Genomic DNA, 27,036 nt, shown 5'->3' on the forward strand with positions numbered 1-27,036 from the left:
CTTCCCCATAGGCACACTACATGGTTATCACTGATAGTGTGTTTTTTAATACAATATTTATTTTTACATTGAGTTGCAAACTTTAATAGGCACATAAAACATAAAAAATACAGCTTGAGCGATTAATGTAACAGTATTTGGAGTTTTGACTTTAATTTAACTGATGCATGTGCCGAGTACACAGGCACGCATACGTCTTACCATTGCAAAAGCGAGCTCACGAAGCCTTGCTGTACGAGTCTTAAACAATTCTGTTCGCAACTGCTACTGCACTGCATATTGTTAAGTCACACTATAACGAACTTTACATGGCCTCCCTTTTAAATAATTGGAATTATTTGACAGAAGACAATGTCATGATGCCAAACAACTTCCATCAGAAAGAGTTTTACCTCTTCTCCTTTTGAATGGTCACTAGAAAGCAACTTTCCTGTAGTAGGCCTTGCAGGAAGTGTCTTGATGCAAAGCATTAATCCAACCTGTCCTCAGTTGCCTTCATGGTGATGACGTACTTGGAGATTGACACATATTGTGTACTATGGATATAATATTACTTTCAAGGGATGGTAGGAGGGGGAGTGGAAGAGAAAAGATCTATAAGAAATCGTTAATAACAATAATAATAATAATAATTTTATTGTTATTAATTGTTATTATTATTATTATTATTTTTCGATTATTCCCTTTTGAAAGAGCGATTGAACTTGAGTAGTCATGGTTTCTTTTTCTTTCTTCGATCTCCCCAAATTCTCTTCATACGTTTACTGTTTTCCCTCTTGCGTTCTTCTGAGCGTCTTTTTCCCGTTCTGTTCTCCGTATGTTCTTGTTTAATTGTGTGTTTCTGTATGATGTTTCTAAACTGTCCTCTATTGTTTATGTTGTCTCGTATGATCCCCAGTTCTTTAATGTCATCTTCTGCTTCAGTGATCCACTTTGTCTTGTTTTTGCTCTTGTTTACCATTTGAAAGATTTGTCTTGTGAGCCTGCTTTTATTCATCCTGCTGAGATGTCCATAAAATTTCATCCTTCTCTTTCTAATAGTATCTGTTATTCTTTCTATGTCTTTGTAAATCTCACTAGTTGACCTCTTCATGCAAATTCCTTCCCGAAACACTGGTCCATATATTTTCCTCAGAATTTTCTTTCCCGCTTTTCAATCTCTCTGATCTTAGTATGACCATGGATCACTGTAGTTTCTGCAGATAAAGTGCTTCTGGTAGGACTACTGTGTTGTAATGTCTTAGTTTCGCATTGACCGAGAAAGATTTCTTATAATAGTGATTCCAAGTGAGCTTATATGCTTTTTATAATCTGGAGATTCTATCTTTATTGGCTATTGAGTTCAATCCTGATGGTTGGATTATCTCTCCCGGATATCTGAAGTGGGCAACTTTTGCCACTAATTGTATTATTATTATTAAACAATGGAAAATCCCGGCTAGAATGTGACAGTATGACGATAACAGTAATTGCTATTCACCATATAGCAGAGATGCTGAGTCGCAGAAAGGTACAACAAAAAGTCTGCCGGAAAGTTAGCTTCCAGCCAACAAGACCTTTGTCAAAAATAGAAACATACACACATATTCAGTGTGTCCATGTGTTTCTGTTTTTGACAAAGGCCTTGTTGGCCGGAAGATTACTTTCCAACAGTCTTTCTGTTGTGCCTTTTTGCGACTCAGCATCTCCACTATATGGTAAGTAGCAACTATCCTTTCCATTGCTGTATTATTATTATTATTATTATTATTATTATTATTATTATTATTGTGTGTGGCTCAGTGGTCTGGTGCAAGTCTTTCTATGGCAACGTACATGTCCTTAACCTACCCCAGTTATTGAACTAGGGAAAGAGGACCTACAGTTTAATGTGTAATCTGAACCACGTGTTGTTTCTGATGACTCCTCACATTTTTGAGAGGTGAAGGCTAGGTTAAAATGAAGACTGGAAAATCTGTAGTCTGACTAAGACTAGATCCTGCGACCTCTCGGTTTCCGGACTGTACTTTCCATTCAGCCACCAGGTCCGACATGTGTAGGTAGTTCATGTACATGTTTTGTTGAGTGATTTTGTGAGGTATCAAATTACCAACATCTACATTTACTTGATTATTGTGCAATTCACAATTAAGTGCCTAGCAGAGGGTTCAGTGGACCACCTTCAAGCTGTTTTTCTACCATTCCCCCTTGAACAGTGTGGAGGGGAAAACAAACACTTCAGTCTTTTTGTGCAAGCTCTGATTTCTCTTCACTTGAAGAGCAAGTTGGGAATTGAAATTTAATGAGAAGATCCTGCCGCAACAAAAAAACGCTTTTGTTTTAATGATTGCTACCCCCAATTCCCGTTCCATATCTTTGGCACTCTCGCCCTTATTTTGCAACAGTGCAAGAGGAGCTGCCCTTCTTTCAACATTTTCAGTGTCCTCCGTCGATTGCTTCTGACACGGATCCCACACTGCACAGCAAAAGAGAACGTACAAGTGTAGTGTGAGAGTCTCTTTAGTAGGCATGTTGCATTTTGTCAGGTGTCTGGGTTCCGCCAACAGATCAGTCTTTGGTTTGCTTTCTTGACAACATTATTTATGTGATCACTCCAACTTGTTGTTGTTGTGGTCTTCAGTCCTGAGACTGGTTTGGTGCAGCTCTTCATGCGAATCTATCCTGTGCAAGCTTCTTCATCTCCCAGTACCTACTGCAACCTACATCCTTCTGAATCTGCTTAATGTATTCATCTCTTGGTCTCCTCCTACGATTTTTTCCCTCCACGCTGCCCTCCAATGCTAAATTTGTGATACCTTGATGCCTCAGGACACGTACTACCAGCCGATCCCTTCTTCTAGTCAAGTTGTGCCACAAACTTCTCTTCTCCCCAATCCTATTCAATACCTCCTCATTAGTTACGTGATCTACCCACCTAATCTTCAACATTCTTCTGTAGCACCACATTTCGAAAGCTTCTATTCTCTTCTTGTCCAAACTATTTATTGTCCATGTTTCACTTCCATACATGGCTACACTCCAGACAAATACTTTCAGAAACGACTTCCTGGCACCTAAATCTATACTCGATGTTAACAAATTTCTCTTCTTCAGAAACGCTTTCCTTGCCATTGCCAGTCTACATTTTATATCCTCTCTACTTCGACCATAATCAGTTATTTTGCTCCCCAAATAGCAAAACTCCTTTACTACTTTAAGTGTCTCATTTCCTAATCTAATTCCCTCAGCATCACCCCACTTAATTCGACTACATTCCATTATCCTCGTTTTGCTTTTGTTGATGTTCATCTTATATCCTCCTTTCAAGACACTGTCCATTCCATTCAAATGCTCTTCCAAGTCCTTTGCTGTCTCTGATAGAATTACAATGTCATCGGCGAACCTCAAAGTTTTTATTTCTTCTCCATGGATTTTAATACCTACTCCGAATTTTTCCTTTGTTTCCTTTACTGCTTGCTCAATATACAGATTGAATAACATCGGGGAGAGGCTGCAACCCTGTCTCACTCCCTTCCCAACCACTGCTTCCCTTTCATGCCCCTCGACTCTTATAACTACCATCTGGTTTCTTTACAAATTGTAAATAGCCTTTTGCTCCCTGTATTTTACACTTTCCACCTTTAGAATTTGAAAGAGAGTATTCCAGTCAACATTGTCAAAAGCTTTCTCTAAGTCTACAAATGCTAGAAATGTACGTTTGCCTTTCCTTAATCTTTCTTCTAAGATAAGTCGTAAGGTCAGTATTGCCTCACGTGTTCCAACATTTCTACAGAATCCAAACTGATCTTCCCCGAGGTCGGCTTCTACTAGTTTTTCCATTTGTCTGTAGAGAATTTGTGTTAGTATTTTGCAGCTGTGACTTATTAAACTGATAGTTCGGTAATTTTCACTTCTGTCAACACCTGCTTTCTTTGGGATTGGAATTATTATATTCTTCTTGAAGTCTGAGGGTATTTCGCCTGTCTCGTACATCTTGCTCACCAGATGGAAGAGTTTTGTCAGAACTGGCTCACCCAAGGCCATCAGTTGTCTACTGCCGGGGCATTGTTTCGACTCAGGTCTTTCAGTGGTCTGTCAAACTCTTCACGCAGTATCGTATCTCCCATTTCATCTTCATCTACAACCTCTTCCATTTCCATAATATTGTCCTCAAGTACATCGCCCTTGTATAGACCCTCTATATACTCCTTCCACCTTTCTGCTTTCCCTTCTTTGCTTTGAACCGGGTTTCCATCTGAGCTTTTGGTATTCTACATCTACATCTACATTTATACTCCGCAAGCCACCCAACGGTGTGTGGCGGAGGCCACTTTACGTGCCACTGTCATTACCTCTCTTTCCTGTTCCAGTCTCGTATGGTTCGCGGGAAGAACGACTGCTGCAAAGCCTCCGTGCGCGCTCTAATCTCTCTAATTTTACATTCGTGATCTCCTCGGGAGTTATAAGTAGGGGGGAGCAATATATTCAATACCTCATCCAGAAACGCACCCTCTCGAAACCTGGCGAGCAAGCTACACCGCCATGCAGAGCGCCTCTCTTGCAGAGTTTGCCACTTGAGTTTGTTAAACATCTCCGTAATGCTATCACGGTTACCAAATAACTCTGTGACGAAACACGCCGCTCTTCTTTGGATCTTCTCTATCTCCTCCGTCAACCCGATCTGGTACGGATCCCACACTGATGACCAATACTCAAGTATAGGTCGAACGAGTGTTTTGTAAGCCACCTCCTTTGTTAATGGACTACATTTTCTAAGGACTCTCCCAATGAATCTCAACCTGGCACCCGCCTTACCAACAATTAATTTTATATGATCATTCCACTTCAAGTCGTTCTGCACGCATACTCCCAGATATTTTACAGAAGTAACTGCTACCAGTGTTCGTTCCGCTATCATATAATCATACAATAAAGGATCCTTCTTTCTATGTACTCGCAATACATTACATTTGTCTATGTTAAGGGTCAGTTGCCACTCCCTGCACCAAGTGCCTATCCGCTGCAGATCTTCCTGCATTTCGCTGCAATTTTCTAATGCTGCAACTTCTCTGTATACTACAGCATCATCCGCGAAAAGCCGCATGGAACTTACGACACTATCTACTAGGTCATTTATATATATTGTGAAAAGCAATGGTCCCATAACACTCCCCTGTGACACACCAGAGGTTACTTTAACGTCTGTAGACGTCTCTCCATTGATAACAACATGCTGTGTTCTGTTTGCTAAAAACTCTTCAATCCAGCCACACAGCTAGTCTGATATTCCGTAGGCTCTTACGTTGTTTATCAGGCGACAGTGCGGAACTGTATCGAACGCCTTTCGGAAGTCAAGAAAAATACCATCTACCTGGGAGCCTGTATCTAATATTTTCTGGGTCTCATGCACAAATAAAGCGAGTTGGGTCTCACACGATCGCTGTTTCCGGAATCCATGTTGATTCCTACAGAGTAGAATCTGGGTTTCCAAAAACGACATGATACTCGAGCAAAAAACATGTTCTAATATTCTACAACAGATCGACGTCAGAGATATAAGTCTATAGTTTTGCGCATCTGCCTGACGACCCTTCTTGAAGACCGGGACTACCTGTGCTCTTTTCCAATCATTTGGAACCTTACGTTCCTCTAGAGACTAGAAGTACACAGCTGTTAGAAGGAGGGCAAGTTCTTTCGCGTACTCTGTGTAGAATCGAATTGGTATCTCGTTAGGTCCAGTTGACTTTCCTCTGTTGAGTGATTTCAGTTGATTTTCTATTCCTTGGACACTTATTTCGATGTCAGCCATTTTTTTGTTTGTGCGAGGATTTAGAGAAGGAACTGCAGTGCAGTCTTCCTCCATGAAACAGCTTTGGAAAAAGGAATTTAGTATTTCAGCTTTATGCGTGTCATCCTCTGTTTCAATGCCATCATCATCCCGGAGTGTCTGGATATGCTGTTTCGAGCCACTTACTGATTTAACATAAGACCAGAACTTCCTAGGATTTTCTGTCAAGTCAGTACATAGAATTTTACTTTCTAATTCACTGAATGCTTCACGCATAGCCATCCTTACGCTAACTTTGACATCGTTTAGCTTCTGTTTGTCTGAGAGGTTTTGGCTGCGTTTAAACTTGGAGTGAAGCTCTCTTTGCTTTCGCAGTAGTTTCCTAACTTTGTTGTTGTACCACGGTGGGTTTTTCCCGTCCCTCACAGTTTTACTCGGCACGTACCTGTCTAAAACGCAATTTTACGATTGCCTTGAACTTTTTCCATAAACACTCAACATTGTCAGTGTCGGAACAGAAATTTTCATTTTGATCTGTTAGGTAGTCTGAAATCTGCCTTCTATTACTTTTGCTAAACAGATAAACCTTCCTCCCTTTTTTATATTCCTATTAACTTCCATATTCAGGGATGCTGCAACGGCCTTATGATCACTGATTCCCTGTTCTGCACATACAGAGTCGAAAATTTCTGGTGTGTTTGTTATCAGTAGGTCCAAGGTATTCATACAGGTGGCTCTCTTTTCTCCAAAGGTCTCTTTAATTTTCCTGTAGGCAGTATCTATTTTACCCCCAGTGAGATAAGCCTCCACATCCTTATATTTGTCCTCTAGCCATGCCTGCTTACCCATTTTGCACTTCCTGTCTATCTCATTTTTGAGACATTTGTATTCCTTTTTGCCTGCTTCATTTACTGCATTTTTGTATTTTCTCCTTTCATCAATTAAATTCAATATTTCTTCTGTTACCCAAGGATTTCTACTAGCACTCGTCTTTTTACCTACTTGATCCTCTGCTGCCTTCACTATTTCATCCCTCGGAGCTACCCATTCGTCTCCTACTGTATTTCTTTCCTCCATTCCTGTCAATTGCTCCCTTATGCTGTCCCTGAAGCTCTGTACAACCTCTGGTTCTTTCAGTTTACCCAGGTCCCATCTCCTTAAGTCGCCACCTTTTTGCAATTTCTTCACTTTTAATCTACAGTTCATAACCAATAGATGGTGGCCAGAGTCCACATCTGCCCCTGTAAATTTCCTACAATTTAAAACCTGGTTCCTGAATCTTACCATTATATAATCTATCTGATACCTTTTAGTATCCCCGGGATTCTTCCGTGTATACAGCCTTCTTTTATGATTCTTGAACCAAGTGTTAGCTATGATTAAGTTATGCTCTGTGCAAAATTCTAGCAGACGGCTTTCTCTTTCATTTCTTAGCCCCAATCCATATTCACCTACTATGTTTCCTTTTCTCCCTTTTCCTACTGTCGAATTCCAGTCACCCATGACTATTAAATTTTTGTCTCCCTTCAGTACCTGAATAATTTCTTTTATCTCATCATACATTTCTTCAATTTCTTCGTCATCTGCAGAGCCGCACCAACTTAAGTTATTCGTAATTGTAATTTCTAAGTATTTAGTTGAAAATAAAATTACTTAGTTGAATTTACAGACTTTGGATTTGTGAGATTTATTGTCTAACTGAATTTTAGTGTATTTCTTTTGGTACTCTTGTAGATGACTTCACAGTTTTCATTATGTAGAGTCAGTTGCTAATTTTTGGAGCATACATGTATCTTGTCTAAATCATTTGACAATTTGTTTTGATCATGTGATGACTTTATAAGACAGTAAATGACAGCATCATGTGCAAACATTGTAAGACTGCTACGTGGATTGTGGCACATTAATTGACTCGTCTTTGTGTACTTCATCATGCTGCATTGGTTTTTTTACTTCTAATAACCTTAACAATAATTTTTAGTGTTGTTACTGGCATAATATGGAAAAGCTCTAATAACACAAAAATAAATATTAAGTCTCTACTCTTGGTTCTAAATCATTATTCTACAGTGTATTATCCTCGTTTGGAATCTTTATTAAGCTCTGCACAGTTAATACAGTAATTATTGACTGTCGTAATTTATGATAGTAATGCCTAAGCTAATTGTGGTATGAGATGCTGCTTAGGATCATCTGTTTTGTCACAGTAAAACTTTTAATCCAGTATGCATAATGCTTACATAACTATGATGCATCATGCACTTGATATTGTGAGTATGGTATTAAATTGTTCTTTAGGCAACAGCATGCTTTCACAGCAAGCACAAAGAACGACACACCATGCGTTTCCAGTGAAACTCTGCTACTTACTGTCCTGTTGTCTTGACAGACGGGTGACGAATACTGTTGTCTGCAGGCCGAGTGGAGGGCTAGCTACCTTCCTGCCAAACTTGTGTTGAATGACCACACTCCTCTCTCTGTCCCAAATCCACAAGTGTGCTTGCATCTGTATATTGCTCAGTTCTCTATGCGGCAAATCATCACAAATGCAATGAAATACAATCCTTTGCAAAACAGAGTTGAGGTTATATTAAGTTTATCTCAATTAGTTCTGCCATGATTGAGTTCAGTTTTTTGATAACATTTATTTTCTTCAACTCCGTAGAATCACAAAACATTTTGGCATCCTTTTCTGCTTCTTATTAGTAATCTGATTTTCCAGTTTGACCTTTCTTCTTTGTGGAAATGTTTTACATCCTTTTTAACCACAAATTAGCGCCTCATTTGTTCATATATACTAAACAGTGGCCAGTAAAATGAATTTAATGAACATCATTCCCATGAATAATGAATTCACAAATATCAAGGAAGACATGTGGTTTTCGATAGCACACATGGTGCAACAACTATTCATAAATATGGTAACAAATTACAGAGTATGAATGCATTCGAAATTTAGGTTTTCTGTTGCGGTTGGCAGAAAGTTTGTCTCTCTCAGTCGTGAAATGATTTTCCAAGGTAACAATCTCGTCAGTTGTGAATTTGTTCTTCAGCGAATTTGGACAAGGTACAGTGGTATCCCCCCCCCCATGAACCATGGACCTTGCCGTTGGTGGGGAGGCTTGCGTGCCTCAGCGATACAGATGACCGTACCGTAGGTGCAACCACAACGGAGGGGTATCTGTTGAGAGGCCAGACAAACGTGTGGTTCCTGAAGAGGGGCAGCAGCCTTTTCAGTAGTTGCAGGGGCAACAGTCTGGGTGATTGACTGATCTGGCCTTGGAACATTAACCAAAACGGCCTTGCTGTGCTGGTACTGCGAACGGCTGAAAGCAAGGGGAAACTACAGCCGTAATTTTTCCCGAGGACATGCAGCTTTACTGTATGATTAAATGATGATGGCGTCCTCTTGGGTAAAATATTCCGGAGGTAAAATAGTCCCCCATTCGGATCTCCGGGCGGGAACTACTCAGAGGATGTCGTTATCAGGAGAAAGAAAACTGGCGTTCTACGGATCGGAGTGTGGAATGTCAGATCCCTTAATCGGGCAGGTAGGTTAGAAAATTTAAAAAGGGAAATGGATAGGTTAAAGTTAGATATAGTGGGAATTAGTGAAGTTCGGTGGCAGGAGGAACAAGACTTCTGGTCAGGTGACTAAAGGGTCATAGACACAAAATCAAATAGGGGTAATGCAGGATATGTTTAATAATGAATAGGAAAAAAGGAATGCGGGTAAGCTACTACAAACAGCATAGTGAATGCATTATTGTGGCCAAGATAGATACGAAGCCCACAGCTACTACAGTAGTACAAGTTTATATGCCAACTAGCTCTGCAGATGACGAAGAAATTGAAGAAATGTACGATGAAATAAAAGAAATTATTCAGATAGTGAAGGGAGACGAAAATTTAATAGTAATGGGTGACTGGAATTTGAGTGTAGAAAAAGGGAGAGAAGGAAACATAGTAGGTGAATATGGATTGGGGCTAAGAAATGAAAGAGGAAGACGCCTAGTAGAATTTTGCACAGAGCACAACTTAATCATAGCTAACACTTGGTTTAAGAATCATGAAAGAAGGTTGTATACATGGAAGAACCCTGGAGATACTAAAAAGTATAAGATTATATAATGGTAAGACAGAGATTTAGGAACCAGGTTTTAAGTTGTAAGACATTTCCAGGGGCAGATGTGGACTCTGACCACAATCTATTGGTTATGACCTGTAGATTAAAACTGAAGAAAATGCAAAAATGTGGGAAATTAAGGAGATGGGACCTGGATAAACTGAAAGAACCAGAGGTTGTACAGAGTTTCAGGGCGAGCATAAGGGAACAATTGACAGGAATAGGGGAAAGAAATACAGTAGAAGAAGAATGGGTAGCTCTGAGGGATGAAGTAGTGAAGGCAGCAGAGGATAAAGTAGGTAAAAAGACGAGGGCTGCTAGAAATCCTTGGGTAACAGAAGAAATATTGAATTTAATTGATGAAAGGAGAAAATATAAAAATGCAGTAAATGAAGCAGGCAAAAAGGTATACAAACGTCTCAAAAATGAGATCGACGGGAAGTGCAAAATGGCTAAGCAGGGATGGCTAGAGGACAAATGTAAGGATGTAGAAGCTTATCTCACTAGGGGTAAGATAGATACTGCCTACAGGAAAATTAAAGAGACCTTTGGAGAGAAGAGAACCACGTGTATGAATATCAAGAGCTCAGATGGCAACCCAGTTCTAAGCAAAGAAGGGAAGGCAGAAAGGTGGAAGGAGTATATAGAAGGTTTATACAAGGGCGATGTACTTGAGGGCAATATTATGGAAATGGAAGAGGATGTAGATAAATACGAAATGGGAGATACGATACTGCATGAAGAGTTTGACAGAGCACTGAAAGACCTGAGTCAAAACAAGGCCCCCGGAGTAGACAACTTTCCATTAGAACTACTGACGGCCTTGGGAGAGCCAGTCATGACAAAACTCTTCCAGCTGGTGAGCAAGATGTATGAGACAGGCGAAATACCCTCAGACTTCAAGAAGAGTATAATAATTCCAATCCCAAAGAAAGCAGGTGCTGACAGATGTGAAAATTACCGAACTATCAGTTTAATAAGTCACAGCTGCAAAATACTAACGCGAATTCTTTACAGATGAATGGAAAAACTGGTAGATGCAGAGCTCGGGGAGGATCAGTTTGGATTCCGTAGAAATGTTGGAACACGTGAGGCAATACTGACCTTACGACTTATCTTAGAAGAAAGATTAAGAAAAGGCAAACGTACATTTCTAGCATTTTTAGACTTAGAGAAAGCTTTTGACTATGTTGAGTGGAATACTCTTTTTCAAATTCTAAAGGTTGCAGGGGTAAAATACAGGGAGCGAAAGGCTATTTACAATTTGTACAGAAAACAGATGGCGGTCATAAGAGTCAAGGGGCATGAAAGGGAAGCAGTGGTTGGGAAAGGAGTGAGACAGGGTTGTAGCCTGTCCCCGATGTTATTCAATCTGTATATTGAGGAAGCAGTAAAGGAAACAAAAGAAAAATTTGGAGTAGGTATTAAAATTCATGGAGAAGAAGTAAAAACTTTGAGGTTCGCCGATGACATTGTAATTCTGTCAGAGACGGCAAAGGACTTGGAAGAGCAGTTGAACGGAATGGACAGTGTCTTGAAAGGAGGATATCAGATGAACATCAACAAAAGCAAAATGAGGATAATGGAATGTAGTCAAATTAAATCGGGTGATGCTGAGGGAATTAGATTAGGAAATGAGACACTTAAAGTAGTAAAGGAGTTTTGCTATTTAGGAAGTAAAATAACTGATGATGGTCGAAGTAGAGAGGATATAAAATGTAGACTGGCAATGGCAAGGAAAGCGTTTCTGAAGAAGAGAAATTCGTTAACATCGAATATAGATTTATGTATCAGGAAGTCGTTTCTGAAAGTATTTGTTTGGAGTGTAGCCATGTATGGAAGTGAAACATGGACAAGAAAAGAATAGAAGCTTTCGAAATGTGGTGCTACAGAAGAATACTGAAGATAAGGTGGATAGATCACGTAACTAATGAGGAGGTATTGAATAGGATTGGGGAGAAGAGAAGTTTGTGGCACAACTTGACTAGAAGAAGGGATCGGTTGGTAGGACATGTTTTGAGGCATCAAGGGATCACAAATTTAGCAGTGGAGGGTAAAAATCGTAGAGGGAGACCGAGAGATGAGTACACTAAGCAGGTTCAGAAGGATATAGGTTGCAGTAGGTACTGGGAGATGAAGAAGCTTGCACAGGATAGAATAGCATGGAGAGCTGCATCAAACCAGTCTCAGGACTGAAGACAACAACAACAACAACACAGTGGTATCAACATCCACAGTCTAGTGTACTTTTATAGCTTTGTTAAAATGTTGACTATGGTATCCTCTTATCAGTGTTGCTGAGGTGTGCCCATGAACAACACAGCAGCATTGTATGTGAAGATATTGAGTTGAATTGTATACAATTGTTTTGTTCTGAGATTATTGAAAATTCAATGTCAAATGTAATGACCAGCACACGTGGGATGTTTAGCACATTGTGCCAATTGATCAATAATGACCCTAGGAAACCATTTTGATAGCTTAAAGATATAGGTGTAGAACACCAATAACGACCCTAGGAAACCATTTCGACCGACCGGATTGGCTGATCGATTGTAGGCGCTACAGTCTGGAACTGCGCGACCGCTGCAGTCGCAGGTTCAAATTTTGCCTCGGGCATGGCTGTTTGTGATGTCATTAGGTTAGTTAGGTTTAAGTAGTTCTAAGTTCTAGGGGACTGATGACCACAGCGGTTAAGTCCCATAGTGCTCAGAGCCATTTGAACCATTTGAAACCATTTCAACAGCTTGAAGATATAGGTGTAGAACACATTGTTCAACTCATTTTACAATGTGGTGTGACAGTGAATTGGGAACAGTTTTACGAAAACTGAAAATTGAACTCAGTAGAAGAAAGAGCTGAAAGTGTTAGGGAACACACAAAATTACAAACAGATTATCTATCATTAAACAATGGAAAGTAGGGGTGGAATGCTGACCATCTATGCAGTCATCCACCATCTCCCAAAGTCCCACATCTGGTCACAGAGGAGCATTCCCCTCATGACTCAGTACCATACAGGCCGGGAGCAACAGAATCACATTTTTCACCAAGGTTGTAACCACCTCTCATTAGCAACAGAATCACATTCTTTGCCAATGTTTTGATTACCTCTGGTCGTACCCTAAAATGAGGAAGGTCATACCCAATATCCTTCCCACCCCCTCCTACAGTGGTATTCGGATGTTCACCAAACCTACACAGTATCCTTGTCCACCCCTACACAACCCTGCTCCCAACCCCTTGCCTCATGACTCATATCCCTGTAATAGATCTTGATGCAAGACCTGTCCCATACACCCTCCCACCACCTATCGAGTCCACTCACAAACATCACTCATCCCATCAAAGGCAGGGCTACCTGTGAAAACAGTCACGTGATCTGCAAGCTTAGCTGCAACCACTGTGCTGCGTTCTACGTGGGTATGACAACCAACAAGCTGTCTCTCCGCATGAATGACCACTGACAAACTGTCACCAAGAAACAACTTGACCGCCCAGTAGTTGAGTGTGCTGCTGAACACGACATTCTTCATTTCAGTGACTGCTTCACAGCCTATGCCGTCTGGGTCCTTCCCACCAACACCAGTTTTCTGAACTGCACCTGTGGGAAATCTCCCTATGATATATCCTATCTTCCTGTAACCCTCCAGGCCTCAAGTTTCATTAGTCATTGTCCTTTACCCACCTATTCCCTTCCTTGTTTGCATTCAAGCACTACACAGCCCTCTACTCCACCAACACATCCACAGTCTTTTTACTCCCCCCCCACCCACCCCCCACCCCTCCGTCCTGCCACCTGTCTAACCTCCCGACTGTACCTAGCTGCCGTACCCTCTCCCCACCTCGTCCCTGTATGCTCCCACAAACAACACTTTACAACTGCGCACCTCTACCCTGCTATCCCTCCCCCTCTCCATTCCAGCCTCCTCCTTCCCCCCATCATCCAGTTTGCTCCTCCTATCATGTGCTGCTGCTCGCTGTCTCGCCTTGGCAGCCAGAGACTGTGGTCATGTGCATGTGAGTTGCATTTGTGTGTGGGCGTGTGTTGTCTAACGAAGGCCGTTTGGCTGAAAGCTTACTTGTTAAGCATTCTTCTCGTTGTGCCTGTCTGCAACTCAACAGCTCCACTATATTGTGAATATTATCTATTATTTACTGAGAAAGTATTAGTACTTACCGATAAATGTCAGTAAAACAGCATGTTCTTAACAAATATGCACATATGTGTCACAAATATTAGTACTGAAGAAGAAAGTAGTTTTCAGGGTGAAAAAAAATAGGAATAGAAGCTTATAAAAACCCGAATACAGGAGAGATGTTTTAAGGTTTTCGTATATGCTCCATTTACAAAAACAAGATGGAAATTCTGAAAATGCAATGAAAAATACACTAACATTGACTGTTCTTTTTCATAATTTTTAAGCTGCTTTCTCTAAATTGTTCAAAATAGTTCATTAACTCGTGTTTTCCAATTTTTCCAGAATGCATCTCTGTGTAACGTACATGCATACTGCTGAGGGAGTTGCTGAGCGATTCTTGTCAGACATTCAGGAAGAACTAGAAAAGATCCTGAAAGAACCTGTGAAAGAAGTTGGGGGAAAGGTAAGTTCTTACTGATAAATGAAAAACTTTGTCATGAGGTGTGTGTATTTTAGAGGACTTAAAATACGAGAAATAGTTATTTATCAGTGTCAGTAGTAAAAGCCTTGAGTTTTTGTACGAGTCTGCTTTTGTAGGAGATGTTCAAAAACACACAACATATGACTTCGGATTGCTGGTTACTTCCATTCCACTTAAGAGTATTCCACTAAATAAAATTTGTGTGTTGAGGTATATGAGGTGTGTGAGGAAAGTAATGAACTGATTTGTTGTTGCGAAACTCCCTGCCCCTCCAAAGATTCCATCTGGTCCACAGTCCAGCGCTGCCACTGCTGTATCAGCAGTTATAGCATCAAAACCTACTCAGACAAGAAAATCAAGGTCAAAAGTGAAGAATTGGCCATGACAAGAGACAGGAAGTACACAGTATGACAGTATCAATGTCATCCTCTCAGACACTTCGTTCAACTTTCTTGGGAGGTGGCGGACCTTGATGTCAGACGGGCATTTATGTCGCGAGTTGCCCGCAGACTGAGTCTCCACCCATTGCTGGCTCCCCTCCCTTGTAGAAAGTTAGGATGAAAGTGGTACCAGTGTGATGGATGGCTCCCATCCTACAGTGGAACATTAATGGGTTCAGGACATGTGGAGGAACTGAAACTGCTTGCACAGGTACGTCCCTTGGTTGTGCTTATAAGAAACACATTTTAAAGCCACTGATATCCCTGTGCTATGGGGCTACACCATTCACCGTAAGGATGACCTGAGTGGGGATAGAGCCAAGGGAGGGGTCACTATGTTTGTCAGTAACACACACCACTTCTCTGCTTTCTCCTTGGTTACTGACTTAAACAAGCAATAACTGTTATTGTTTGTGTGGGGCAGAATCTGCTCACTGCAATTGCCTCCACAGGAAGCAGTTGACCCTGTGGCTCTCACAGGGCTTATTGAACAACTTCCCTACCCATTTTTTTCTACTGGGTGATTTCAGTGCTCATAATGTATTAATGGGACTTGAGCTATACTTGCCTCTGGGGGACGAGTCTTGGAGAACCTCATGTCTCATGAGTTGTGCATCCTCATTTCTTAGCTGCTACTGGGTCGTCCTCAGCCACCAACCTCTCATTCTTCTCTCCCATCCTTGCAGACTCAGCTCAGTGGGAAGCAACTAATGACCTTCATTCCAGTTCTTTTTCCACTGTGGATCTACGTTCTGGATGGAGGTTGACTTGAAGAGAAGCCACAAAAATGGATGGTCAGCAGAGCTATCTGAGTGGACATTGTCACATGAGTGATCAATCATGCCGCTGACTTACCGATCCCAAAGTGTTCGGGTCATCTTTGGAAGTAACCTGTTATTTGGTGGACTGGTGATTGCCGCTCAGCGGTTTGGGACAAGCCTGTGGCTCTTTGAAGGTTTAAATATTGCCCAACAGCAGACAACCTCACAGCATTTCAGGCCATGAGGGCCAACACTCCGCGCGTTATTAAGGAGAGCAAGATACAGTCATAGCAAGCATTCGTGGACTCCGTCAAGCATTCCATTTGTTCTAAAAAAAAGTATGGGAAGCCATCCAGGATTTCTGGTAAACATAGTGATTTACTCATAGCTGCAGTGCTGAAACAAATTTGTCTCCAAACAACGCCCAGTGACATCGCTCAGACAATGACAGAGCATTTTGCAGCGACTACTGCAGATGCCACCCAGGAACTGGTGTTTCACCGCTACTGTGCGGCTGTGGAGAGGGGCAAGTTGGACTTCAGATGCCCCCTATGCCTTACAACTGCCCTTTTTCCTTGTGGTAGGTGGAATCGGTACTGTCTGAGAATTGTGATACTGAAACCAGACACAATTACATCCGGTACTGCATGCTTCGATATTTGCCAGCAGTGCCAAAAGAAATCCTCCTTCAATGTTTTAATTTGATATGTCAGACAGACCAGTTTCCCAACTTGTGGAGAGAGGCTATTCTGATGCCTCTCCTCAAACGAGGAAAGGACTGCACCTGTCTCAGCAGATACCAGAGCATCGTCTTTACGAGTCATGTATAAAAGACCCTGGAATGAATAGCTAACCATCATTTGGTGTGGTTGTTAGAAACCAGGCTGCTGTTTAGTCACTCTCAGTGTGGATTCCCGAGATTTGGTGCATTACACGAGAGACTGATTCCTGCATATGTTTTTAATGTGTTATTTTATGAAATTTGAATTGAGTACCACAACTCACAGCTGTCGTTGAGGATGGGTGGAAACAGGGGGACTCTGTTGGATGCTTTGTTCTTTTCCCAGATTCTTTCCTCAAGATTCGGTTGCCTCCATAGTTCACTGTATTTGATGCCGAGCTGTCCACAATCCTTGGGAAGCTGGCGCAGATGAGATGTGTTGTGCCTGCTAAATTCCTCGTCTGCCCATCTCTCTGAATGCCCTTCAGTCTGTGCAGTGGTTGTACCCAGCTGATAAAGTAATTCAAGATATCCAGGATGTCCTCCTCTGGCTACAGTGGCTGGGAAGGAGGTTTTCTTCTACTGGGTGCCAGAGCACATGGGTATTGCAGGGAATGAAAGAGCAAATGTAGCAGCCAAGGAGGCAGGTCTTGATCCTTGGTTATTTCAGTGTGCCAGCATTGCCTATGCTCATCTTACAGTTGAGGCACAGAGTCGTGTGTCAATGGGAAGATGAGTGGCTGATGATCAGCTGCATCTAGTAAAGCCCACTATGCAGCTGTGGTGTACCTCATTTCAGCAACAAAGATGGAATGAGGTCCTCCTTACTCGTCTTTGCATGGGCCAAAATCCTATGATGCACGGCTCCTTGCTCTGGCAACAGGGTCCTCCAGTATGTGGTGCTTGTGGTGTACCGATAACTATGTGCCATATTTCAGGAGACTGTGTTTTATTTTCAGACCAGAGGGCAGCAGCAGATTTGCCCTCTCTTTTAAGTGACACTGAAACAAATGTGATTAGAGTTGCAAGATTTTTGTGATGTGTCAAACTTTTATCCAGAAATTGTAGGGAGATGTTTTCAATGTGGTAACAGGATGACTCGCTCACCCATTTTTATCGTATATGGTCAGCCAGTCGTATTTCGCTATGCCTTTATTTTAGGTCTTCTGTAGTTTGATTTCTGTTTTAATTCCAGGCATATAACCTTTCACCCTTTTCCATTGTATTAAGGCCTGTGAGATAGAGTGATTATGTGGATCAGAGTGAGTGAGGTGGGAGTGAGTGAACAACTGTGATTTTATAGGTTTCCTTCTCACTGTGTGACAGAAATTTTAGACATTTGATACACATTCATTTCTAATATATATATATATATATATATATATATATATATATATATATATATATATATATATATTAAAAACAAAGATTCCAAGACTAAGTCTTGGAATCTTTGTTTTTAATATATTTTTCCCATGTGGAAGTTTCTTTCTGTTATATATATATATATATAAGGGCGCTGATATCCTTGGTACTGAGCAGTGACCGTAAGTTACACACATACACTTTTTGCATGATACCCCTACTGTCAGAAAATCAGATCAGCATTGTTTTGATCTTTGATGTGTTCATTCGAGCTTCTTCCAGTCAAGGAGATGTCTCTTTGTGCCACTCATCACTCTGCCATTTTGTCTCAGGGTCATACTCAAAAATCCAAGGTTCATCACCTGTCCCTACTGAACTATTTGTGGTCATTGGCAGTCATCTGATGAAGATCGACGCACATATTTTATTGATTGTCCTTCTGCTCAATTGTGAAGCTTTTCGACACCATTTTGGCACAGACCTTTTGCATGTGCAATTCTTGGGTAAAATTTTGATGTTTGATGAAAGCATTTAAGTTTAACAGGCCACCCATCATCCTTATTGTTAAACATCAGTCTGATCTCGCAAAAGCATGCATACATTTTATGTTTTCATCGTTTTTGAAGTTGGTCTCACTGAGCGAGGTTCATCTTCATCGTGTTCTTAGACTTTCAGAAATGATTTGTCCCAGTGAAAAACTTGTGCTGTTGATAAGGAATGTTGCCCATAGATCTGTTTCAACCTTCCAAAGGTCATACTTGCATATTCCCCAAATTTAACACAAAACTTGATGGAGTAACATTGCTCTAAATTCCGCTGCTCCATTTTCGTGACACACAACAAAAACACAGCTTCACTGATGGTGCTCTCAAAAATCATGTGATGGCTGTACAGAGCTGAAACTTGGATTGAGCATCTGGAAGGGATGAACACACCAGTCTACATAGCTAGATCTCTGGCAGTGTTGTCAGTCTCATTACGTTTCTCACTCACTTCATATGCTGTCCCTACCAGCACTTGTATATTCTCAAAAATTAAAAAGAACATGTTTATGATTCTGTTTTCCCGATAAATGTTATTATATATTATTCTGTTTTGTAGATGTTTAATTTGAAGTGAGTCTATCATTATGATAAAGATCAGCATTTACTTTAGGTAAATAGAAAAAAATTGCTTTATTTTACTAAAGAACATTGTTGGTTGTGTTGTATGGAAGCCAGGACAAAATGAAAAATAAAAAAATATAGTTTTTTTAAGTAATGCAAGCAAGTATTGACAGTTCTTTGATCCTCTGTACATATAAACTGTATGTACAAATATTATTTCATAACTTCATATTTAGAGTACGCCATATTAATTTGAGCACATGAATAGGATTGTGTAACAACTGAAATTGGCCATATTATAAATTTAACGTACATCTGGAGCTGTTACTTCGTTCTGCTAGGCTTCTACCATTGCAATGTGTTCTAAATTTGACATGGAAATCAGAGACAAAACAATGATTGGAACTGGTATGAAATGACAAATTTAATTATATAGACTGTTTCCATCGTAAAATATGACGTTTGAAGGAAGTTATTTGCATATTTCACAGATTATAACTGCAGCTGCTCACTGTGATGTGGAACAAGTCAGTTTTACACCTACTGTATGCTTCTCAGCAAAAAAAAAAACCTGGCAACATTCTGTTCATTTACATGATTTCTTAAGTTTCTTTTCCCCCAATTCAAGCATGCAGTGATTTATACTGGGGATGGGCAAAAATATGGAAACACCAAAAATGCAACATATTATGGTGCCTAATATGGTGTAGGAAAACTGTTGGCACTCAAACTGTCTTGAAATGGATAGTTAGAGGTCCTGTATGGTATTTAAGGTGACCTTATACCATTCTTCCTGATGGAAGTGGATCGCTGCCACTCACCCTTCTCTCCAAATAAGACCAAAAAAGCTCAGTAATAATGAGAGCTGGTGACGGGTGGCTGGGGAGCTGCGCCAGTTCATCCTCGTGTTCACAGAAGTGTTCGGATGGACCTGATCAGCCAAAATGGTCACATAATCCTTGGTAGTTATGCGACCTTGCAGAGTAACGGTGTGGTTCATGGGATAGTACAATATGGCTGCCCAAATCATCACTGAATACCTGCCATGTTTCACTTATGGGACACGCCCAGAAAATGGAAGCAGTGTGAAACAAGACTCATCAGACCAAATGACATTCTTCCATTGCTCCATAGTTAAGGTTTTATGGCTTTGGCACCTTTTTTTCCTGTTACAGGCATTATAATGACTGATCAATGGTTTTGGAATTCCAGCTGGCACTGCAACTTCGTGCTTATGGAGCTCCCTTCATATTTTTGGTGCTGACAGGGTTCATACATGCGACGTTGTGTTCTGCAGTGACTTTTGCATCTATCATCCGCTTATTTTTCGTCACAATCCTCTTCTTGTGTGTTCTTCATGATCTCTCAACAACTACTTTCGCAAGCGTTGTGACTTAGAGGATGATGATTTTCCACTTTCCCTGTATGTGGTTTAAATCTTAGATACAATGTCCTTTGAAATACCAAACACTTCAGCTACCATGTTTATCGAAGCACCTACCATAAGAGCACGACCAATTTGCCCATGTTCATGCATTATGCACTTGCAGTTACACAGAATACTCTTCTGATCACAACTGACATTTCCAATGTGTTGAGGACACTGCAGACAGACATCATTCGTGATTTAATACCACATTGCAACCTACAGATTTGTCTAGCATCTCCATTTACGCAATGTTTCCATATTTTTGTCCACCTTCGGTAGTGTACTGTATTCAATCTCTCTCTCTCTCTCTCTCTCTCTCTCTCTCTCTCTCTCTCTCTCTCTCTCTCTCTCTCTTCTCTTGCTCCCCCCCCCCCCCTCCTCTCTCCCTCTCACCTATCCTCTCTTTGGGTTTGAAGCTAACTGTCTTACTTATTAAAGTCTTATATTACTTGGTATGTGTTTTATGGGTGGGCTGTGCACCACACTCCTTTCTATGCCCCACTTAAGGTTGAGTGATGGATAGCATGACTCGTTTCTCCATCCGGTATTATACTTGTGAATGTTGTTGTTGTTGTTTCCAACCTGTGACTGATTGTTGACAAAAAAAACTTCTTAAAGGAATAAATGTACTGGGTTGGTATTGTCAGTGTGGTCAACTGAGGGCTGTGTGCAAGAGGTTCTAGAGCAAACTCAACATATTATCACTATTACACTCTACTGTGTAACAAACATTTTTTCCTCAACAAAAAGTGCTCCAAAATATAACGCCATAAGATGTTAGTAAATGAACATAGAAAAAAAAGTCGACTTTTTTACAGTTTCATCTAAAAAATCTGATATTATTTGTGATGCAAAAGTTGCAGGCCTTAGAAATGATGACTAGATGATGTATGACATATGACTAGATGATGTATGACATATGACTTCAAAAATCCAACCAATGTAATCACCTAAGTGTTTTGAACATTCTGTATCATTTTGGCATGTGGTCAGGCCTTGCACAATACTATCCACATATTGTGTTTTATTTAAATTCAGTGACAGTCGATTTGCATTTTGAAGTCATTGAGAAATCTTACATGCATAGAATGTATCTCCTTAATAATACATATACTGATGTAGTAATTCAAATTTGGGCATTTGATGAACTCTGTGTTGCGTTACTTTGAGAAGCAAATTTGGATACTGTAGGTAATAAATAATTTTTAATCTTTGGCAGTTACTGTGTCATATAGCTTGCATACTGCCATATAACTTTTGGAGAGTTTGCAATCAGCACCAATGTGATATCCACATATTCATTAATTAAAAAAAACATCCTAATTAGAAGTTCAAACATTTTATGTGACAAAATCCATTTCTGATTTCCCCTGGATTGTTAGTTCCTTATCTTCATACAGTTTTTATGCAATTAGCTTAGAGAAAAAAGTGTGAGAAATGTAATTGAATACTAAGGAATTTATTTTACCATCAGGATGGGAAAATCTAAAGAATCCTGTGTCATATTACCAGATTTGTATTTTTGATGTGGGTGTGCTTATTTTTAATCAGACTCTGCCTCTTTGTAACATAGATGATAAAACAGTGTTTTGTGAGGCAGGATATGTTTGCCAGTACAAGATGCCTGCTGTAACTTGACATCTTCAGTGAGGGATGCTGGGTGCAGAAGGTCATGAACTTCACCTCCTCACAGACGCAGTTTATTCTTATGTTCTGTGCAGGATTGACATGTGCAACTAGCAAATGCTTGAATATTTTGTTTAATTACAATTGAAACTGAAATTACCATATATAGTTCAATAAAGACACTTACCAGTAAAAATTATAGCTCAGCAAAATTTAAAACAGGGTAGCAGTACTTCCACTCACAGTATCAATGGCTAAGGTTGGCAATGACTGGAATTGAGACAAGAACTTGGGTCAGAGGTCATTGGATTTCTACTGAAAGTGCCAAGTTGAGCTGACTTTGTTAGCTTTTCTGTGTAACTATATTCAGCTTCTACATTGATGGTCCTCGTAATGGATTATTATTATTATTATTATTGTATTGAAACAACCTTTTTTTTTTTTTTTTTACAGTTTGCAGTTTATGGTATGTCACAAAGTGTTCCTGATCGTTCCATTGTGGGAGATTTCACACGATGTTTCCTGGACTCTATGTACTACACACCTAGTCAACCTAATGGTACAGGAAATTCGAAGAGTGTTGTATAGGTTTGTGTCTTACTTTCCACAAGAGACGAGATTCTAAGAGAAAAGAAATAACAGAAAACTCTGTGACCTGAGGATTTTAATTTCGTGTTGTCTTCATATCTAGTGCTTGTTCAGTATATATTAGCACCAAAGAAGTATTAGTGTACCTATTAAAATATTGGAAAACAGTATTCTAGGTGAGAACCAATTTTGTAATTGTGATTCTTGAATAATTTCAAAGTAAAATAATATGCTAAGGCTACAGCATTGAAGAAAATTTTGAGTGCCTTTTGACAGAAATAAAGCCACAGCTGAATTATATTTTAAGAATGTTATGTTGGTCTATATCTATATTTGTAACCAGTGTTTTTGTACAATGGCTGTTTCTCTTCTCCTTCAAGTATCTATCCTTAATAACAGAGATAAGTGTGTGCCATACAATCTAATATTCACAATATGTACCACATTTATTATATTTTATTATTATTGTATTATATATTTTATATACTATATGAATATATGTAAGTTTTTCTATTTTACATAAGTGTTTCCATTCTGTGGTTGCAAATTGTGTACAGCAGAATTATACTGTTATAAAAAAAAGTTGTTAAAATTTCACATTGTTAACTTACTTTTTTGAGAGTTTACATATAGGGGTATGTAATGTTTTGGGAATTGTGTGATTTTGCATGACTGATAATGTCTGAGGTAGACCTGCCTGAAATTTTAGTTATCAGGAAGAACTATGATCACAAATACTGTGATGTGTTTACTCTAGTTTGTAGTGTCTAGTAACAAGTTATCTGCCATTTATTTCTTGGGCAGTACCAATACAAACTTAACAAACCCATTGTAAACCTTGCAGAGCCGGTCAAGGTTGTAGTACCTCAGCGTGATAAGTAAACAGTTAAGTACAGAAACTGAGTCATTTGGTGAACATGGGAGGTTAATAGAGCAATGAATCAATGTAATTTCCTGTCTTTCGTTGTGTTAAATATTTGACTGACGAAATTTATGGAAGTACATATTTTTTAAATGTGTAATACTCATACCAGAGTTGTGAAATTTACTGTATGAACATGTCTTTGATTTTGTGAATTTCTATTTTCCAAACTATGGCATTTACTAATAGAAAAGTGATGCATTTTAACGCAAGTTCTGTTCTCATAATTGATGCTCATGTCATTGCTTCTTACTGTGTTTTTAACCTTGCTACTCGATAAAGTAGCTAATGGTACATTTGCAATATTCTAAAAAAAATAGCCTTTTACTGTTTACTTTATATCATGTGCTAATATATCTTTTTTTCTTCCAAAGTACTCACAATAAACAGTTAATATATATTTGTATTTTAAAGAATACTAGGTATGGTAAATTGTCCATTTTGCACACTTTATTCTGTGGAATTCATGCCCTTGAGATGAGAAAAATAAGATATACATTGGAGTTATGGCTGTCCCCACAGAAAAGCACCTTCATATTTGGGAATGAAAGAAGACGCCAAAGAGATTAAGTTATGTTCTATTTTACTCAAATTCCTTCACACCTAAATAAGTGACAGTTCTTGTAATACTGTGATGGTATGTGTAGCAGCAGAGAGGCAAGTTTTGATTTTGGATATTATTTGAAAACTTTTTCTCTACATGAATACTTCTTGTGGAAATGTATCATCTGTTAACTTGATGAACTGTTGGAGGACAAAAAGGAGGAGGGAGGAGGGGGGGGGGGGGGGGGAGCGAGCACAGCAGTGCCTCTCCTGGTTGTTCCAATGTGTTATAAGTTAATGCGAAATTTTTTGTAATATTGTGAAAAACCTGATTCTAGGTACTATTTCTGTCCCTAAAAAGGAGGTTTTGAAATTTTTCTTTTATCACTTACCTAGCTGCCTCAATGTTCTGTTGTGTCCAAGAATGAAGTGTCTCTCTGATAACTGAACAAATCATTTTGAATTCATCACAGCTAATGAGGTTCTTTAATTGTAGAGTGAATATGGATTAACCATGAGTACGTAGAATACTTTTGAGAGAGCAGCAAAATTTTTTGGTGTTTGTTGTGCTGTGATTTTGAATGTTTCTCAGAGATCTCAACTGAGAAGTCTGTAATCGAACAGCAATAGGTTGCTCCTGTCATGTATGGGTAACAGATCACTGCAGAAAGTTATGCAAGTTGTGGAAAGGTTCACTAAACTCACAACTACTTCTTACGTAACATTATGATTGGCTCAAAACAGAAATTAATAAAGAAGGAAGCAGAGAGATCTCTTAGGCAAAATACTCACTGAAGTAAAGGCAAAATACTCTGTATTTCCAAAATAAATCTGTAAAAAAAAAACAGTAAAATAATTACGTCATTGTACATCTAGCTAAGTATTGAACCCTGCAATTTGTAAAGCAATAAACTTGCAGAATTGAAAGTTTACTCATTTTTCAATTAAGCATTTCTTTTATTATCAATAACTTTATCTATTAATTTCTGTATAATAATGTTAACAGGGTTTGCATGTGGTTTTTAAACCAGATACATTTAAAAAAACAGGTAAATTACTTGAAACTGACAGCTTTGTGGAGAGAAATATCACACCCAATGTATTGTGTTTTTTGACGTTGTATCCATTGTACCTAAAACGAGGACACTGTGGGGTAGCACTGACCATCAAGTATCAGTTTTGCAATACTTTTGAAAGACTGTGAATGTTTTTTAGTTGTAGTACTAATATGCTCACCAGATGCAATTAACTGAGATTCCAGATTTTAATTAATTCAGTATTTTAGTGTTGCATGTTAATTGTCTGATAGGAATGCTGTTTATCTAGTTATTTTCTCTTACATGGGTTTTCCCAACCATTATGATGAGTGAGTGTTTGGATACATGAAAAAGTTGTAACATTGCTGAAGTGCTTGATTTATTATTGTCACTGGGTATAAAAGGCATTGTTATTTGGATATATGTGATGTACTGGGAAGAATGTAAAATGATACAGTGTGCTAAATAAAAACAAGATTGCTATTTTTGTAAGCTTGTCAGAATCTCATTACTGTAACTTTTGTTGGTCCTTGTCCATGATGAGATCTGCAGTACACTTTGAGAAAAATGATGAATGCCAAGTTCAGACCTCCTTCATCACTGAAAAATTAGTGTCTCTTGAAGACGGAAACTGCATAGTAATATAGCTTAGAACACAAGCTCTTTTTTTATCTTAATAAGACTCTACTGGATCCCATATAACTTAATACTTTAAATTATAAGATCAGGCATTGAAATGTAGAACAGTAAATGTTGATGCAGAATTAGCCATTTGTTCCTTTCAGAGCCTTAATCATTATGATTTAGTGATTGGATAGTTTTGCTAAATCGTGTTAGACTTTCTCTTTTTTGGATCCAGCCCCAAACTAATCTGATAATACCAGTATATTAACATTGTGGATACTGTGTTAAAACTACAATTTAAAAATGTTATTTTTCCATAATTACTTACATTCTTCATAATGGTGGTAAACTTTAAAATGAAATTAAAAGCATCCTATGACACAGTTTCAGTAACAGGAATGTTAAGCATAATTCCTTTTTTGAAGTGCAAGTTCTTTTTGACCAATGGAAGCTTGAATTTGTTATTTTTTGTTGCAATGCAAGGAAAAAAATAAAATAAAAAGTCTACAGACAATCTACAATTAAATGACAATTTAAACTACAGTGTTGTACTGAGTATAGCACATTATCTTTAGATTGCTGTATCTCGGTAAATAGTATAAAACTTTAACAAAGAAGTGGTAGACAAGAAAATGGACATGGTATAACAAACTTATGTCCAGTGGATTCTTCAGTAAGAAAGAAGGAAAATATCCTTAAATAATTCACATAAAGTATTCACATTCAGGGGTTGAACAAAAATATGGAAACACTGAAAGAAGGGCACGCTTGAACATAAACGCAGATGCTAGCCAAGCCTGCAGGTGGTGCTATTGTGTTTGACCATGAGCGGCAGTGTCCTCAGTATGTTGTGAGTATCAGTTGTGGTCATGAGTATTCTGTGTAATTGTGCGTGCATTGTGCCAGATCTAAGTGGATTGAAATGTAGGTGGTCATATGGTGGGTGCTCCTGTAACTAAGGTAGCCAAAGTGTGTGGTGTTTTAAGAGACACCATATTGTAGATTTACACCTTGTACAGGGGAAGTGGAAAACATCATCTGCTAAGTCACTAGTTAGATGACAGTATTTGATGAGTGTTCATAATGGACGGTCATTGAAGAGGATTCTCATGAAAAATGAGAGAACTGAATGATGCATTCACAAACTCTGTCAGCACAATAATAATAACATGAAGGGAGCTCCAGAAGCAGGGATTCGCAGGGTGAGGTGGAATTCCGACACCACTTCTCAGTCATGCAAATACCCGTAAGACAAAGTAGTAGTATCGAAGCCATAAAAGCTGGGCTTTGAAGCACTGGAAGAATGTCATTTGATTGGATGAATCATATTTCACACTGTTTCTCTGGCAGAAATTACA

The 27,036-nt window shown here is 39.2% G+C and overlaps 1 protein-coding gene across 3 annotated transcripts in view; it reads left to right on the forward strand.

The window, feature by feature from the left end:
* LOC126281858 (sphingosine-1-phosphate lyase) overlaps window positions 1-25,546 on the forward strand; it is a 69,301-nt gene extending 43,755 nt beyond the window's left edge. For all 3 annotated transcript variants that reach the window (XM_049981123.1, XM_049981132.1, XM_049981141.1), the window contains exons 9-10: window positions 14,378-14,498; window positions 22,418-25,546. In XM_049981123.1, coding sequence (XP_049837080.1) covers window positions 14,378-14,498; window positions 22,418-22,552 — 256 coding nt within the window. In that variant the 3' untranslated portion in view covers window positions 22,553-25,546. The remainder of the gene's footprint in view (window positions 1-14,377; window positions 14,499-22,417) is intronic.
* Window positions 25,547-27,036: the final 1,490 nt, after the last annotated feature.

This window comes from Schistocerca gregaria, chromosome 1 (genome assembly GCF_023897955.1).
Source record: "Schistocerca gregaria isolate iqSchGreg1 chromosome 1, iqSchGreg1.2, whole genome shotgun sequence".
Lineage (NCBI taxonomy): Eukaryota > Metazoa > Arthropoda > Insecta > Orthoptera > Acrididae > Schistocerca > Schistocerca gregaria.